Source organism: Microchirus variegatus (assembly GCF_963457635.1).
Source record: "Microchirus variegatus genome assembly, chromosome: 9".
NCBI lineage: Eukaryota > Metazoa > Chordata > Actinopteri > Pleuronectiformes > Soleidae > Microchirus > Microchirus variegatus.
Window position 1 is genome coordinate 4,638,092 of NC_139810.1, and position 15,329 is coordinate 4,653,420.

The following is a 15,329-nucleotide window of genomic DNA, read 5'->3' on the forward strand; positions in this document are numbered from 1 at the left end:
AAACACTATTGTTTTTGTTGGTAACACATATTCACCATCAACTACGTGCTCGCTGACGTATCGTTAGCCTAATAGCTTACGGCGTCAACGTTAACGCACAACACGTTTCCATGACGATTGACCGGAAAAAGACGCGCGCGACGTCAAGTTTACGCGACGCCCGTTTGTTAAAACAACCCTCTAAAGTAACGCTAAACTTTAAAAACATACGCAGTACACAGGTACGTTGGTTATTTGTAGCGCTGCTCTTTTCGTTTAATAAACAGACCGCTCCAGTTCCACTGTAGGCGCGCTAACATCGCTAAAAGGAGCCAATGCAGCTAACAGAGCTAACTGGTAAATGGTGCCACGGCACGTAAACATGACATGGCGCGCGTCTTTTTTCCGGTCAGTCGTCATGGAAACGCGTCATGCGTTGACGCGCGTTAACCTATTGCACAGCACTACTGATAGCATAATTGCTAATAATATTTTTCTTTTGGTCATTGTGATATCTGCCCAACTTTACCAATGTGCTTGCTAAAAAATTTGTTTTTTCTTTTTTTCCGAAAAAATATGACTTCGGCAACAATGCTATTAGGCTAACGATATATAAGTCGCATACTAGCCCTTTATTAGCAATCATTAAGCACATATTAACACTTTATTCTACCTCTATTATGACATGAATTAAGATTTTTCCTACATAAGGTGTTAATACGTGCTTAATGATTACTATTAAAGGGCTAGCATGCAACTCGTGTTAGTAAGCACCTAGTTAATGGTGACGATGTGTTCCTTAATATAAAGTGTTTTTGTTTTAACTCTACGTGATCAGATCAGTTAGGCTCCTCCCACTGTGCCAGCACAGCAGCCACAGAGTGGATATTTGGGTATAAAAAAATTAGCTCTTTGATAGCGCTTAGCTCAGCAGCTTCAGATGCACACTGATGTTTGAAGGCGTTACAGATACAAATATACAAATGAATCACTGCTGGTTTTTTTCTCTTTTCCTGCAGAAGCATAGACTGTGCTGATTTTATCATAGATTATTGGTCAAAATGTACGGGACTTTGCGTGGACACCGTCTCTGTCGTTAGTGCAGCACAGAGAGTGGATAAGTCCTGAGATGAGAGAGAGAGAGAAAGGTTTGGTCATTTAAAAGCCGACTTGAGGTCATTGAACGCAGCTCGTCTCTGTTTCTGCTCCTCGGCCTGCTTCTTCTTCTCCTCCTGCTCCTGACGGATCTCTGCCTCAAACTTGTTGGTATCATTGATGGCCTTGACCTGCGACGACAGGAGAACACAGAGAGAAAGGGAGAGTCAGAGTTCCTACATTTTCAATTTCAAAATTTCCATTCTTTTCCATGCTGCGTAGGAACCCTGAGGAGTGGAAAACGTCAACTCAAACATCACAACAAACGTCCAAAACCCCCCGACCACGCCCAGGTGATCAGGTGACTGCCCTGAGGACCAGGCTCTGTTTGTGCAGCCATGTGTCAATAATGTTCCCATGGTTTTAATGAACATTACCTCAGTCGTTATGAAATGACTGAGCTTCAGGCTCAGATTAGCTAAGAGAAGAGTTGCAAAAGGAAGGGCATTTTCAAATTTCCATGGGAATTAATGAGAATAAACTGGAAATCAATTCAAAAGTTTGTGCTCACTTAGAAATGTCGTTATTTTTGAAGGAAAAGTGCTTTTTTTCCCCAATTAATCTAACATTAAATGAATCATAAACACACTCTATACATTGTTAATGTGGTAAACGACTATTCTAGCTGCAAACGTCTGGTTTTTAATGGAATATGTACATAGGTGTATAGAGGCCCATTTCCACTGTTCTCATGGTACATTGTGTTTGCTAATGGCGTTAGAAGACTATTGGATGATTAGAAAACCCTTGAAAACCCTTGTGCAATGATGTTAGCACAGCTGAAAACAGTTTTGCTGGTTGTTTGACAAAGGGTAAAATGATTATTTTGAATAAAAAACATTATTTCTAATCTTGTCAATGTCTCGACTATATTTTCTATTCATTTTGCAACACTTTTGATGAATACAAGTGTGACTTTTAATGGAAAACACATAAAAAAGGCTTTTGAACGGTAGTGTAATTCTGTTTGTCATGTTTAGTTTTGATTTAAATGTATGCTTTTGCAAATTTTACTTATGAAAACAACCAAAAATTTCATATTTATGCTTAGGTATATGACTCAATTTCCAAAAATATGTCCAAAATTCCCAGTTAATTCCCATGAAAAGTTTCCTATTTGGAATATTTTCAAAATTCCCAAACTAAAGTTTCCATGGAAATTTCCGGGAATTTGCACATAAGCTCACGTTGTCCAGGGCGAAGCAATTCAAGTTTCAGCTCTTTTTTCCTGTTCAAAACACCAACTCAAACACACAGACTTTCACAAACACACTCAGTGAAGGAGGTCCAGTCAGAGCCATGACCTTTGGAAGGTTTTTTTAATGATCAAAACACATTTTCTGATTGTTTTAGCTTCTTAAATGTGAATATTTTCTGTGTTTGCTCCACATGAACAAAGAAATCATTCAAACTGAATCATTTTGGTTTGTGGACGAGAACATCGTCATTTCCAGGTTTGATTAACGTTTTTTAACCAAACGATTCATCGAGAAAATAATCGACAGATCAATCGATTGCGAAAATAATCAGTAGTTTCAGCTCTACAATCAAATATAACCAATTATATCAATCACAGCTGATTAAAGTGGAACCTGCTCACTAAAGACGCCGACAGCCGTTCTGCATGTGGGAAAACTCTGCAGCAGGAGTGAAAGTTCAGAGAGAGGTGAGCAGGGTGTTTGCCCAGATTACCTCCAATCCAGTGCTTGAGATAGAGATGAGGACATCACCGACTCAGTGATATCACAGGTGCAGACGTGAAAGCTATTCTCACTAGAGTTTAGATTCTCCGCCCGAGCCCGAGCCTGACCCGCGGGCATTTCGCGTGGTATGTTATAGCATGTCGTATGTGGGAAGGTGTAAAAACCTGCGGCTTTGAACGCATCATTTAAAAACCAGGAAGCACCGTATGCGTTCATGGAAGCGGATCTCAGTGGCTCTGTTGTTGTTGTTGTAAATTAGACTGTGGCAGCAGGTGCAACAAGCTCCCGCTGTGGGGAGGACGTGTACATTTACAGCTCACGTATTAAAAAAATTTCGGGTTTAAAGGTGCCGTATGTAAGAATGTGGCCAAAAACGGTTACTACACTCAAATTCAAAATACTGAGGTCTTTCAGGTTTCGTTTTCTGACGTAACTGGCAACCCGTGGTTGCTCGGCAGCTGAGACTCTACTGACTGCAATGATCGGTAGATGGCGGTAGGTGGCGCCACATGCCAAAACATGATTTCAAAACATAAACATGATTTGCAGTCTGCAAAAAAATTTTTTTAATGCTGTACTGTTGTTGTTGGTGAGTTCAGTTTGTTATATGAACATTATTCTCTGTGACATATTAGGAGGATTTTATGGCCAGTTGCTTTAGATTTATTACATAATGCACCTTTAAATCGGGCTTGTAATTACAGATAATGTGTCGGGCGTGGACGTGCTCGGGCTTTGATTTTTTGGGCCCGATCTGATCGAAGCTCCAATTCTCACTCTGAGGTTTAACTCACTATATCCGGTTCTAGATATTTTTTAACCTTTATAACCTTAGAGTCCAGTGCCCACATAATAGAGTGGGTGTGGCTTAATCTGTGTGACTTTGTGATAAGAAACACAGTGCGTGTGTGTTCTTGTACTTGCAGCATACTAAGGACCAGTTAAGCAACAAAGTAAGGTCATTTTTACAGAGTGAGGACATTTTGGCCGGTCCTCACTTTGTATTCATTGAAATCACTTCCTGAGGTTGCTATAACATGCTATACTCAATTTGTCAAAAAAAAAAAAAATACAATAGTATGACATTTTTGTCAAATTTTTGTTTGTCAAAAATTCTTCAAATTTTGGATGACATAGTATAGTATGACGTTTTTGTCAAATTTTGGACCAAAAAAATAAAATAAAATAAAAAATCTAAAAAGTTTTGTGTGTGTGTGTGGACTGAACATACTTTGGCTTCAAAGAAGGTCTTGGCTCCCTTTACTCCCTCTGTGGAGACGTCGATCTCAGAGAGGCGAGCGAGGACAGAGAGGCCGCTGTCCTCTGCCAGCTCTCCTGCTGCCGCTTTTCGGAAAATCAGCAGGAACTGGAAAAGGGCACAGGAAGAAGAAGAAGAAGAAGAAGAAGAAGAAAACAGGAACACGGGTGTAAGAAACGAGAGGAATAATCCAATCCTCTCCTGAACAATTCTTCTTCTCACCTCTCTGAAGTTGAGTTTGTTGTCCAGGTCCTCGTCCACTTCCTTGATCATGTTCTTCAAACCGAGGTGCGTCTGCGGAGCGTTGAGCTTCTCCATCATCAGCTTCAGCTCCATCAGGTCGATGAAGTTGTCTTTCCCGGTGTCGTACCTTCACAGGAGAGAAGGGGGGAAAAAATAACAAAGAGCTTTGTTACAGCGGGGCTACAGACTTCATCCAACTGTTCCTTTAAGAGATGGTCGTGAAAGGGTCAAACTTCCTGTGAAGGAGCTTGAGATGATAATCACACAATTATGACCATTATCTGCTCATGCTCACACCAGGAGCACCAGGAGTCATCTCCCACTATGATTTTTAACAGAAAATGTTAAAAAAAACGTTGATCAGTGTTTGTCAAACCTGGAAATGACGATGTTCTCTAATGTCTTGTTTTGTAATGATTCCTTTGTTTACGTGAAGCAGAGAAACAAAGAAAATATTCACATTTAAGAAGCTAAAACAATCAGAAATCTTGTTTCAATCATGAAAAAAAGCTTCAAGGCGATTGATAAATGATAAAAAATAGTTGAATAGTAGTAACTTGTGATTGTTATCTTAGCTGCTGCTCACTGTTTGACTTGATTTAGAGAAAATTTATTTTTGTAAAAGATTTATGCAGAAAATAGACAGATACGAGGTTCACAGGACAGAAAAAGAACTCATTTAAGAACCTCATTTGTGAAGGAACTGGTTCAGTTTAATGCTTAAACTTAAAGCTGCGTTATGTAATAAATCTAAAGCAACTGGCCATAAAATCCTCCTAATATGTCACAGATACTCAGGAATAATGTTCATATAACAAACTGAACTCACCAACAACAACAGTACAGCCAAAATATTCGCATTAACATTTTTTTTGCAAACTGCAAATCATGTTTATGTTTTGAAATCATGTTTTGGCATGTGGCGCCACCTACCGCCGTCTACCAATCATTGCAGTCAGTAGAGTCTCAGCTGCCAAGCTGCCAGTTACGTCAGAAAACGAAACCTTTAAACACCTCGGTATTTTGAATTTGAATGTGGTAACTGTTTTTGACCACATTCTTACATATGGCGCCTTTAAGTAAGGGTTGTGCACTAACTGGTTGCGATAAAGGTTGAGGATAACACTGACACACACGTGTGTGTGTGTGTGTGTGTGTGTGTGTGTGTGTGTGTGTGTGTGTGTGTGTGTGTGTGTGTGTGTGTGTGTGTGTGTGTGTGTGTGTGTGTGTGTGTGTGTGCGTGCGTTCACGTCACCACAGAGGTAAGTGTGTACCTTCACTTCTCCAAACCCGGAATAAAAGTCAAATCCAGAATGCAGAACAAGTCTGGAATTAGCCCGAGTGCAGCAACTGAATATGTGGTTTCTCACTTTCAAACTTCACTTATTTGATTAAACACACACTGTTGTTCTCAGTGACTCAGCCTCGACTTCTCACTTTGATCAATAGAGTCTGTGATCAGTTTCCTAAAAAGGTCAACGGTCTCAATCCCTAGTTCCAGATCATCTTTGATAGAACATGACACCAATTTTGTAAACTGTGTCCCCATGAGGGGAAAATAGACAACAATTAATGGATTATTAATCAGTTACTAATAGCGCGATATCGGCAGTTAACAGTGTCAACGTTAGCGCACGTCAGCGTAGTGCACGTTGCCATGACGACTGACCGGAAAAAAAGACGCACGTGACGTCATGTTTACGCGACTCCCCATTGTTAAAATGAGTCTCTAAAGTAGCGCTAAATTTTAAAAACAGACGCACACATACGTAGTACACAGGTACGCTGGTTATTTGTAGCGCTGCTCTTTTCCTTTAATAAACAGACCGCTCCAGTTTGAATGTAGGTGCGCTAATGGTGCTAAACAAGCTAATGCAGCTAACTGGTAAATGGTGCCTGGACTCTGGTGTAGCGGCACGTTTTTGCGGTCAGTCGTCATGGAAACGCGTCGTGCGTTAACCTAGTGCCCAGCACTAATGACTAAATTAATCGTCAACTATTTTGATTAATCCGTTTGAGGATTGTTTCACGATTAAAACACAATTTCTGATTGTTTTAGATTCTTGACGAGAACATCGTCATTTCCAGGTTTGACAAACACTGATCAATGTCTTTTTTTACATTGACATTATATGGACCAAACGATTAATCGAGAAAAATAATACACAGAATAATCCTTAGTTGCAGCTCTATTAGACAATAATGTAAGGCAGATATGAGTGATTGACAGCTTCTATTGCCCAACATGAGCCACATCTCTGATTTTCCAGTTGCAAAACCAAAAATCGCAATTCTGGAAGCTTCAAAAACGGAAGTTCAGATTCTTCTTCCTTTGGGCGTCGTCATGACGAGTTGCCACTCGATGACACGGTTTACTGTGGGACACACTACACTGTAACACTGCAAGGGTTTCAATTCAGGTCGAACCTTTCAAAGTAGAGGGCCGTAGAGAAAACGAGCGTCAGTAAAAGTATGGAGCGTCATTTACAAAAAATGCCTCAACAGGCCTGAACACGACAGGAAGCTGAAGAATCCGAGTGTGCAGAGAATCGGCCAAGAAAAGAGGCAGAATTCACAGACGTGCAAAAACAAAACCCTACGAGTCGACGTTCCCCTCCTCGGGGAGGAAAACGTGTCGGCGCTGAAAGCCGAGGAAGAGTTGGAATGAACAGATTAAATCACAATTGGTGCAATGTAAAGTGAAATAATATAACATAAAACATAATAATAATAATAAGATAAAACACATAATGACTTTAAATACTTGTGTGAAAAAACACATTTGGTGAGTTTTACTTGTTGAGTGATTGTCTGACATTTGTACTTTAAATATCCGTGTGTGTGTATCACTAGTTTGTTTCTAAAAACATGTTGTGCAGCTTCAACTTCCCCAAGTCTTTAATTCGACACGGTCAGCTTCACAAAACAGAAGCACTGCATTTAACACACTCACACCACATGCACCAAGGTGATGATGACTAACCGGCAACATCCTGTAACGATGCTCACTCTCGCTCTGAATCATCACTCCAACATTAAAATACCACAGTGAGCTGAGGAAGTTGACACATTGCTCCTTGAAAAGACAGCGAGACCTTTATCACATCGGCAGCACTGACTTACTAATGCAACAAAAACCCACTATTACACATTGAAATCACCAAATTATTACTTCAGTTTAAAGGGACACTGCGTAGTATTTATGGGTTTATATGACCCAAAATTCACTTTTGTATACATAGTATGTGCTCCTGCATTAGTCGCTGTATAATATTTTTTGTTTCATTTTCGTACTGTTTCAAAACAGTCATGTAAAATAACACGGCCGCGGGCCGCTGTTGCATCGCCACGACGCCATGTTTCTACGGGAGCCTGTATAGACAAACCCGAGAGAACAAATCGAGCGCCGAGACGAGGCTGAGAGCGGATCTTATTACGCGTTTAGAATGGAGGACCACGCGTACTTTACAGCGGATAAAGGAACACCAGTACCTGACCGTACGCCCGCACCACGGAGGAAGACCACAAGGACGACCGTAGCGCTCAGGGAAGGGAGGGGGTGAGCAGAGGAGCAGTTCTTTGTTGTAAATGTCAGCCTCTCCTCTAGATGTCACTATAAACTACTTACTTCACCTTTAAGTCAGGCCCAGTTCTGTGTGTTCTATATATTCTATAAATGTCATTGGTCCAATCGTTTCCAAAGGTTTTTTACGACTAAAAAGAAAATAAAAGCAGTTGAATTCTCTTAAAATGATGGATTATAACCCTGAGATTATAGACCACATCAACAGCTGTGAGGAACATTGTTTTCCATTAAAAAGACAAAATTTAAAACCAAAATTAAACTTAACGTAGCTTAAACATAACAGTCGAGGTCTGAACTGACCCTCACGTGAGTTTTAATCAACTCAAGCCTAATTTCTAATAACTGCAATAGAGCCGTTTGAAGCTTTTTTCATGATTAAAAAAAGATTTCTGGTTGTTTTAGCTTCTTAAACGTGAATATATTCTTTGGTCAACACGAGACATTCCAGAACATCGTCATTTCCAGGTTTGACAAACACAGATCAACACTTTTTAACGTTTTCTGACATTTTATGGACCAAACGATTCATCGATTACACAAATAATGGTCAGTTGCGGCTCTAAACTGAGCGAAATGTCTCATCTCGTGGGAGACAAAATGATCAGAAGTGTCAAAAAACGAATGTGCACGTGGTGTAAATTATACTGAGAAATGATCAGAAAGATTAAAAATTCACACCCAACTCCAGGAAGTGAGTGTTTTTTAGATTTCTAAGAAAACTGAAAGGTCAACTGTCGTCTTCCGGTTTGAAAAACAAACCCTGTCAAGAATTGTAATTTAACTGGCACCATGTCAACCTTTTGAAACAGGAAGTTCAGACATGAGCTGTAGCTGTTGGACAATGTCTGCTGTCAGTCCCACTGTTGTCCACTCTCATATTGTACATGCTGTGATTTATTACTTATTATAACTTTCCCCTTAATGAGCACATAATCTATAATAAATGATCAGGAGATTTCACAGTGAGTGTGTTTACATGCACATGAAAAAAATTATCATTATCAGGTTTTTGTAGTTATCTGGTTATTCAAGTGCTCGTGTAAACGGCAATAAACTGATTTCATTATCGTTTTATTGCCATTTTTGGTTTTTGAAAAACCTGTTTTCTGTCAATAATCAGATTTCTTAGTGGCATGTTTACACCTTAAATGGTTTATTCCAGTTACCCGATTATTGCCAGTAATCAGTTTTTTAGTGTGCATGTAAACGCACTCACTCACTGTGTGGAGCTACTGAAGGAGAGACGGATTGAGACCGCAAACTCCTCAGTAAAAGTAAAGTTTATTTTAAATTATATCGAGTATAAAAGTACTAAGTTCTGCAGAATACTTTCACAATACAGGTTTTTGTGTAGCCAAGGCAGATCATATGAGATGTATGGAAGCCAGTCATTTCCTTTCTTCCATCTGATAGCGACTAATGATACACAACATGTGTGCATCTCTCAAATGGGAGGTATTTGCAGTGCATGCATACATTTCACATGAAAATGAAACATGAAACAACGGCATTTAGTCAAAATTCACTTTTGGATTAAAAGGGGAGAATAACACTGTAATATCAGCATAACGGTTACCCTCAAAGGGCCAGATGCAACTGTCATACAGAATAAATGTAACCAAATATAGTGTAAAATAAAGGTAACTAGGCCGTAAAATATTGCTAAATAACTTTCTGTATTTATTACTTATTCAATTTCACTCGTCGCATGACGCGTATGCAACGATAGACTGCGATCTAGTAGCGGCGTCGTCACTTTGCGGGTAACACGTGCATTGCCAATCGCCATGCATTGTGGGAAATGTAGTTTATGATCAACGCATGCCTTAAAGCAGCATAGACACAGATTTTTAAGACCAATTAATCACTCGCGGGGCCACATAAAATGACGTGGCGGGCCACATCTGGCCCCCGGGCCTCGAGTTTGACACACGTGCAGTCTACAGTGTTTGTTTTTATGCACAAATCGACCAGGTCCTGCACCAGTAAACGAAAGCTGTATCTCACTCACTTCCTTGTCATTGTGTCTCTCGCACAATGTCCCCACCCTGCAGCCTGTCAAGCTGCCCTGTTTGGACTATAAATACGTGTTCTTTTCTTTACCATGCATGAAATCACATTCAACATTATTTTCACTGATTTACACACACACACACACTGTGATGTCTTTGATGTTCCTGGTGCTATCTTTGAGTTTTTTTTGTTTTTTTTTAATGCTTCTAAGAAATGGCATCTTCCTGTTTACATGCAGACATTGTTTTTCTATGTCTGTGCTCCATTTCTAACACAATGCATGTTAAATTAAAGCAGTGACCTACATTAAGAAGCAACATGCACACTCTACTTCCTTATATGAGCAATCATGCTTCTCCCCACTCTCCTGGGATCACATGGCAGCTGAAGCAGCAGCAGCATGAGTATGAGTGTATATACATCAGTGTCAGCGTGAACTTACTCACATTTTGAACATCTTCTCCATGTCTTTGATCTGTTTCCGGGAGAACTCCTTAAACTCGGTGTACGGGTTGCACACCTTCATGCTGGGCTGGCACGGCTCGCCCTGACCCTCGTTCAGCGCCCCCCTCCGCGCCAGCTTCGCCCCCAGCTCCGAGTCCGCGTTGGCCGTGCTCTCCTTCCCCTCGCCGTCGCCCTGTTCTCCGGGCTCGTCCACGTCCACGGCCACGGGCGCCTCCGCTCCTTCTTCGATCAGGAGCCGGCGGCCGAGTTTCTGAGACAGCTCGTCTGAGGCCATTATCTTTACCCCCGGTCTGGAGACAGCGGTGTGTGGGGCTAAACTTTAGTTTAGTGTTCCGGGCAGCAGCGAGTTTTCCTTGCCTGCCTCTCCACGGAAGCCGTGAAAAAGAAGCCGACACAAACACGGAGAGTTGTTAATGTTAGTTAGACCTACTTGCTCAGACGTGTGCTCTGATAGGCGTCTCCACACCGGATGTTGTGTGTCGGCTCATTAGCGACGTTGCACTCAACAGCCGTGTCTCTCGCGCCTGCTGCGCCCCGCCCCTTTAAAGAGACAGGCACATGATAAGCCCCGCCCCCTAGCCTGTTCACTGCTCTCCGTCACAAGTGGCGGAGCTTTGTTTACAGGTGCATCAAAGTTCTTTTTGATAATATTACTGAAGTAAAAGTGTTAAAGTATATGACTATTACTGTATTTAAGTATCAAAAGTGATATTTTAATGATATAAAATATACATACATTTCCTCTAACTATTTAACTATCTGTTACTCCTTAAAACCAAAGAAGAGTTGATATTATGGTCTGTATTTATAAAGACCATAATATATATTTTTTACCCGATTCTTTTCACCCATTCACACTCTGCAACATGGGGTTAAGTGCCTTACTCAAGGACACATACAGTATAGACTCACAGAGCCAGGAAGTGAACCCACAACCTTCTAAAACCTTTAATATCAGATATTTACTTTTGATAATTAAAGGTGCATTATGTAATAAATCTAAAGCAACTGGCCATGAAATCCTCTTAATATGTCACAGAGACTCAGGAATAATGTTCATATAACAAACTGAACTCACCAACAACAACAGTACAGACAAAATATTTGCATTAAAAAAAATATTTTGCAGACTGCAAATCATGTTTATGTTTTGAAATCATGTTTTGGCATGTGGCGCCACCTACCGCCGTCTACCAGTCATTGCAGTCAGTAGAGTCTCAGCTGCCGAGCAACCACGGGTTGCCAGTTACGTCAGCAAACGAAACCTAAAAGACCTCGTTTATTTTGAATTTGAGTGTAGTAACCGTTTTTGGCCACATTCTTACATATGGCACCTTTAAAGTGAAAGTATTAAAAAGTGAGGAGTGGCAGGTAGGGTTGTCTTTCAACTGGAAGGTTGTGGGTTTAATTTCTGACCCTGCTACTATGTGTGTGTCCTTGAGCAAGTCACTTAACCCCATGTTGCCGAGTGTGAATGTGAATTCTCAAGACGAGAAAAGCTGATAACCAGTGTTGTACTGTAACGAAGTACAAATACTTTCCTACTGTACTTAAGTACAACATTCATGTATGTGTACTTTACTTTGTTGTTTACATTTATAGCAACTCTTACTTTTACTCTACATTTCTTGAGTAAAAGATGTGGTTTTACTCCAACACATTGCCTCTAACTATCTTTCTTACTCATTACTACCAAATAAAAACAGTAGAAGAGTTGGTTATGGTCTGGGAATCAAACCCGCAACCTTTCAGTTGAAACACTCTCTCGCTCAACACGCTTAGAAATAAGGGTTCCAAAAAGGTCCTTCTACTAGGGCTGAGGTTCTACCTGGAACCACTTGCTTCAAGGGTTCTTGGTAACACTAATGGTTCGGGTAAGAACCATTTTGATCCAGAGAACCCTTTAAAACCCCTTTCCTGAATAAAGGGTTTTAAAAGGGTTCTTGGTGGAACCCTCCACAAGGGTTCCGGGTTCTACCAGGAGCCAAAAAGGGTTCTCCTATGAGGACAAGCCGAGGAACCTTGGTTCTACTTAGCACTTTTATTTCTAAGAGCGTACCAAGACTGATCTTAGCGGACTTAAAGGTGAAGTAAGTAGTTTATAGTGCCATCTAGAGGAGAGGCTGAAATTTACAACAAAGAACTGCTGCTCTGCTCACCCCCTCCCTTCCCTGAGCGCTACGGTATCCTCAGCTGGTCAAATGTCGTCCTCGTCGTCTTTCTCCGTGTCAGCAGATGAGGTTCGTGAGGCGAGGGAGAGGGGGCGGAGCTACCGCGGCCGTAGCAGACGAAGCGGAGAGAGTGGAGGCGGGACTTCCTGCTACAAGTAAAGAGACGCTTGATTTGTTCTCTCGCGTTTGTCCTTACAGGCTCCGGTAGAAACATGGCGTCTCGCTGCTAACAGTGGCTATGCAACCGCGGCCTGCGACCATGTTATTTTACATGACTTTTTGAAACACTACGAAAATGAAACAAAAAATATTATACAGCGACTAGACAATGCAGGAGCACATAATATGTATAAAAAAGTGGATTTTGGGTCATATAAACCCATAAATACTACGCAGTGTCCCTTTAAAGTCATGGTTATTCAGCAGATTTTGAGTTTGCATTTCACGTCTCACTCACTGGCATCACATTAATGTTGAGCTCTAAGTTCTGAGCTGAATGGACTTCACATGCGTCACAAAGAGCACATTCATCAGCGGTGGTTTGGGGACCGACTGTGTTGTGGCCACATTCTTTAGCGTGTGTGGACAGAATGATCAGCTGATGTCCTCTGACCTGCTGTGGTTTCACACCGTCACAGCAGTGTGAACTGATTCACTTGAGTTCTGCTGACTCTTTTCAAACACTGCTTTTTTTAAAAAGTCCTGGTTGGCCCTGTGGTTTACTGATGTCAGATGTCAGTCAGCAACATCAACATCGTGGTGTCAGAGATGTCTGAGGGAGGTCACAGGGACGAGGATGATTCTTGAAAACCATGCAGCGGTTGTCAGTTTTGGGGAGAAGTGCTGTTGTCGGTTGTCGTTTTGGTTGAGGAACCAGAGTCTCAGAGGAGCAAAGCCTTGGTCCACATCTCTGACCTCTTCAGAGCAGGAGGGAACAGGCGGCCATTCAGCTCCACGCGGATCAGACATTCCACGACTCGCTCACACAGACAAGAACAGACAACTGCAGGAGCAGCAACAACGAGCTACAACCACAGCTGTCAATCTCTGCTGGATTGACTGTCAGATTAACAGATCTCACCAGAAAATGACTTTGGTAGAAGTTGAACTCACTTTTTATAATGTTACTTAAGTAATATTCTTAAAGTATATGACATTTATTGTACTTAAAGGTGCCATATGTAAGAATGTGGCGAAAAGCAGTTACTACACTCAAATTCAAAATACAGATGTCTTTCTTTTAGGTTTGGTTTTCTGACGTAACTGGCAAACCGTGGTTGCTCGACAGCTGAGCCTCTACTGACTGCAATGATTGGTAGACGGCGGTAGGTGGCGCCACATGCCAAAACATGATTTGCAGTCTGCAAAATAGTTTTTTTCAATGCAAATATTTTGTCTGTACTGTTGTTGTTGGTGAGTTCAGTTTGTTATATGAAGATTATTCCTGAGTCTCTGTGACATATTAGGAGGATTTTATGGCCAGTTGCTTTAGATTTATTACATAATGCACCTTTAAGTATCAAAAGTAAATGTTTAATATTAAAAGTTTTAGAAGTACTATATATACTATACTATACTATACTGTATGTGTCCTTGAGCAAGATACTTAACCCCATGTTGCAGAGTGTGAATGGGTGAAAACATTGGGTATATTATGGTCTATATAAATACAGACCATAATATCAGCTCTTCTTCTTGTGATTTTATTTGGCTGTAACGAGTAACAGATAGTTAAGTAGTTAGAGTAAATGTAGTGGAGGAAACGTAAAAGTTGCTAGAAATATAAATTACAACGTAAAGTACAGATACATGAATGTTGTACTTGAGTACAGTAACATAGTATTTGTACTTTGTTACATACACTGTGGGTATGATGACTATTTGTTTATCTATATATTGTACGCTACAGTTCAAACAGTAGGGCTCAATTGTTGTTGTGTTTTCCATTAAAAGTCAAACTTTTATTCATCAAAACAGTTGCAAAATGAATAGAAAATATAGTCAAGACATTGACAAGATTAGAAATAATGATTTTTATTAAAATAAAACTGTTTTCAGCTGTGCTAACATCATTGCACAAGGGTTTTCTAATCATCCAATAGTCTTCTAACGCCATTAGCAAACACAATGTACCATTAGAACAGTGGAAATGGGCCTCTATACACCTATGTACATATTCCATTAAAAACCAGACGTTTGCAGCTAGAATAGTCGTTTACCACATTAACAATGTATAGAGTGTGTTTATGATTCATTTAATGTTATATTCATTGAGAAAAAAGTGCTTTTCCTTCAAAAATAAAGACATTTCTAATCTAGTAAAAACTTTTGAACGGTAGTGCATACAGAAAGGGAAGAGAAATGTGATAAAATCCCTCCCTGACAAAGGTCACAAAGGTAGATAGGAAGTCGATCGGTGCTAAAGTGCAAAGTAGGTTCACGATTCTAAGATTGTAAAATGTTCACGTCATAATTTGACTTCCTGAGCCGATCAGACCTGACGTTGCGTTTGAATCGTCATCAGTGAACTGGAGTCTATCTGTGGGCGATTGTGAGCGAACAATGCTCTGAAACACTGGCTCAACTCTTCAGCACATCTGCATGAGCTTTGTGTGGACGTGGAAAAAGCCAGTGGATCAGTCCCACAGGGGGGGGGGGTTTGATAGAGGGTAACTGTGGGAATGTGTTTGTCGGTCAGAGACAGGGCTACTTGTTCCCCCAGGAAATTGGTTTGTTGTTCTTTGGTTTCTATAGAG

General features: G+C 40.7%; 1 protein-coding gene across 1 annotated transcript; it reads right to left on the reverse strand.

The window, feature by feature from the left end:
- Window positions 1-949: 949 nt before the first annotated feature.
- efhd2 (EF-hand domain family, member D2) lies at window positions 950-10,736 on the reverse strand. The gene is made up of 4 exons (XM_083895171.1): window positions 10,384-10,736; window positions 4,318-4,465; window positions 4,069-4,203; window positions 950-1,265 (listed from the first exon to the last, which is right to left on the reverse strand). The coding sequence occupies exons 1-4, from the start codon at window positions 10,674-10,676 to the stop codon at window positions 1,134-1,136; spliced, it is 708 nt and encodes a 235-aa protein (XP_083751297.1). The 5' UTR covers window positions 10,677-10,736; the 3' UTR covers window positions 950-1,133.
- Between the last annotated feature and the right edge of the window lie 4,593 nt (window positions 10,737-15,329).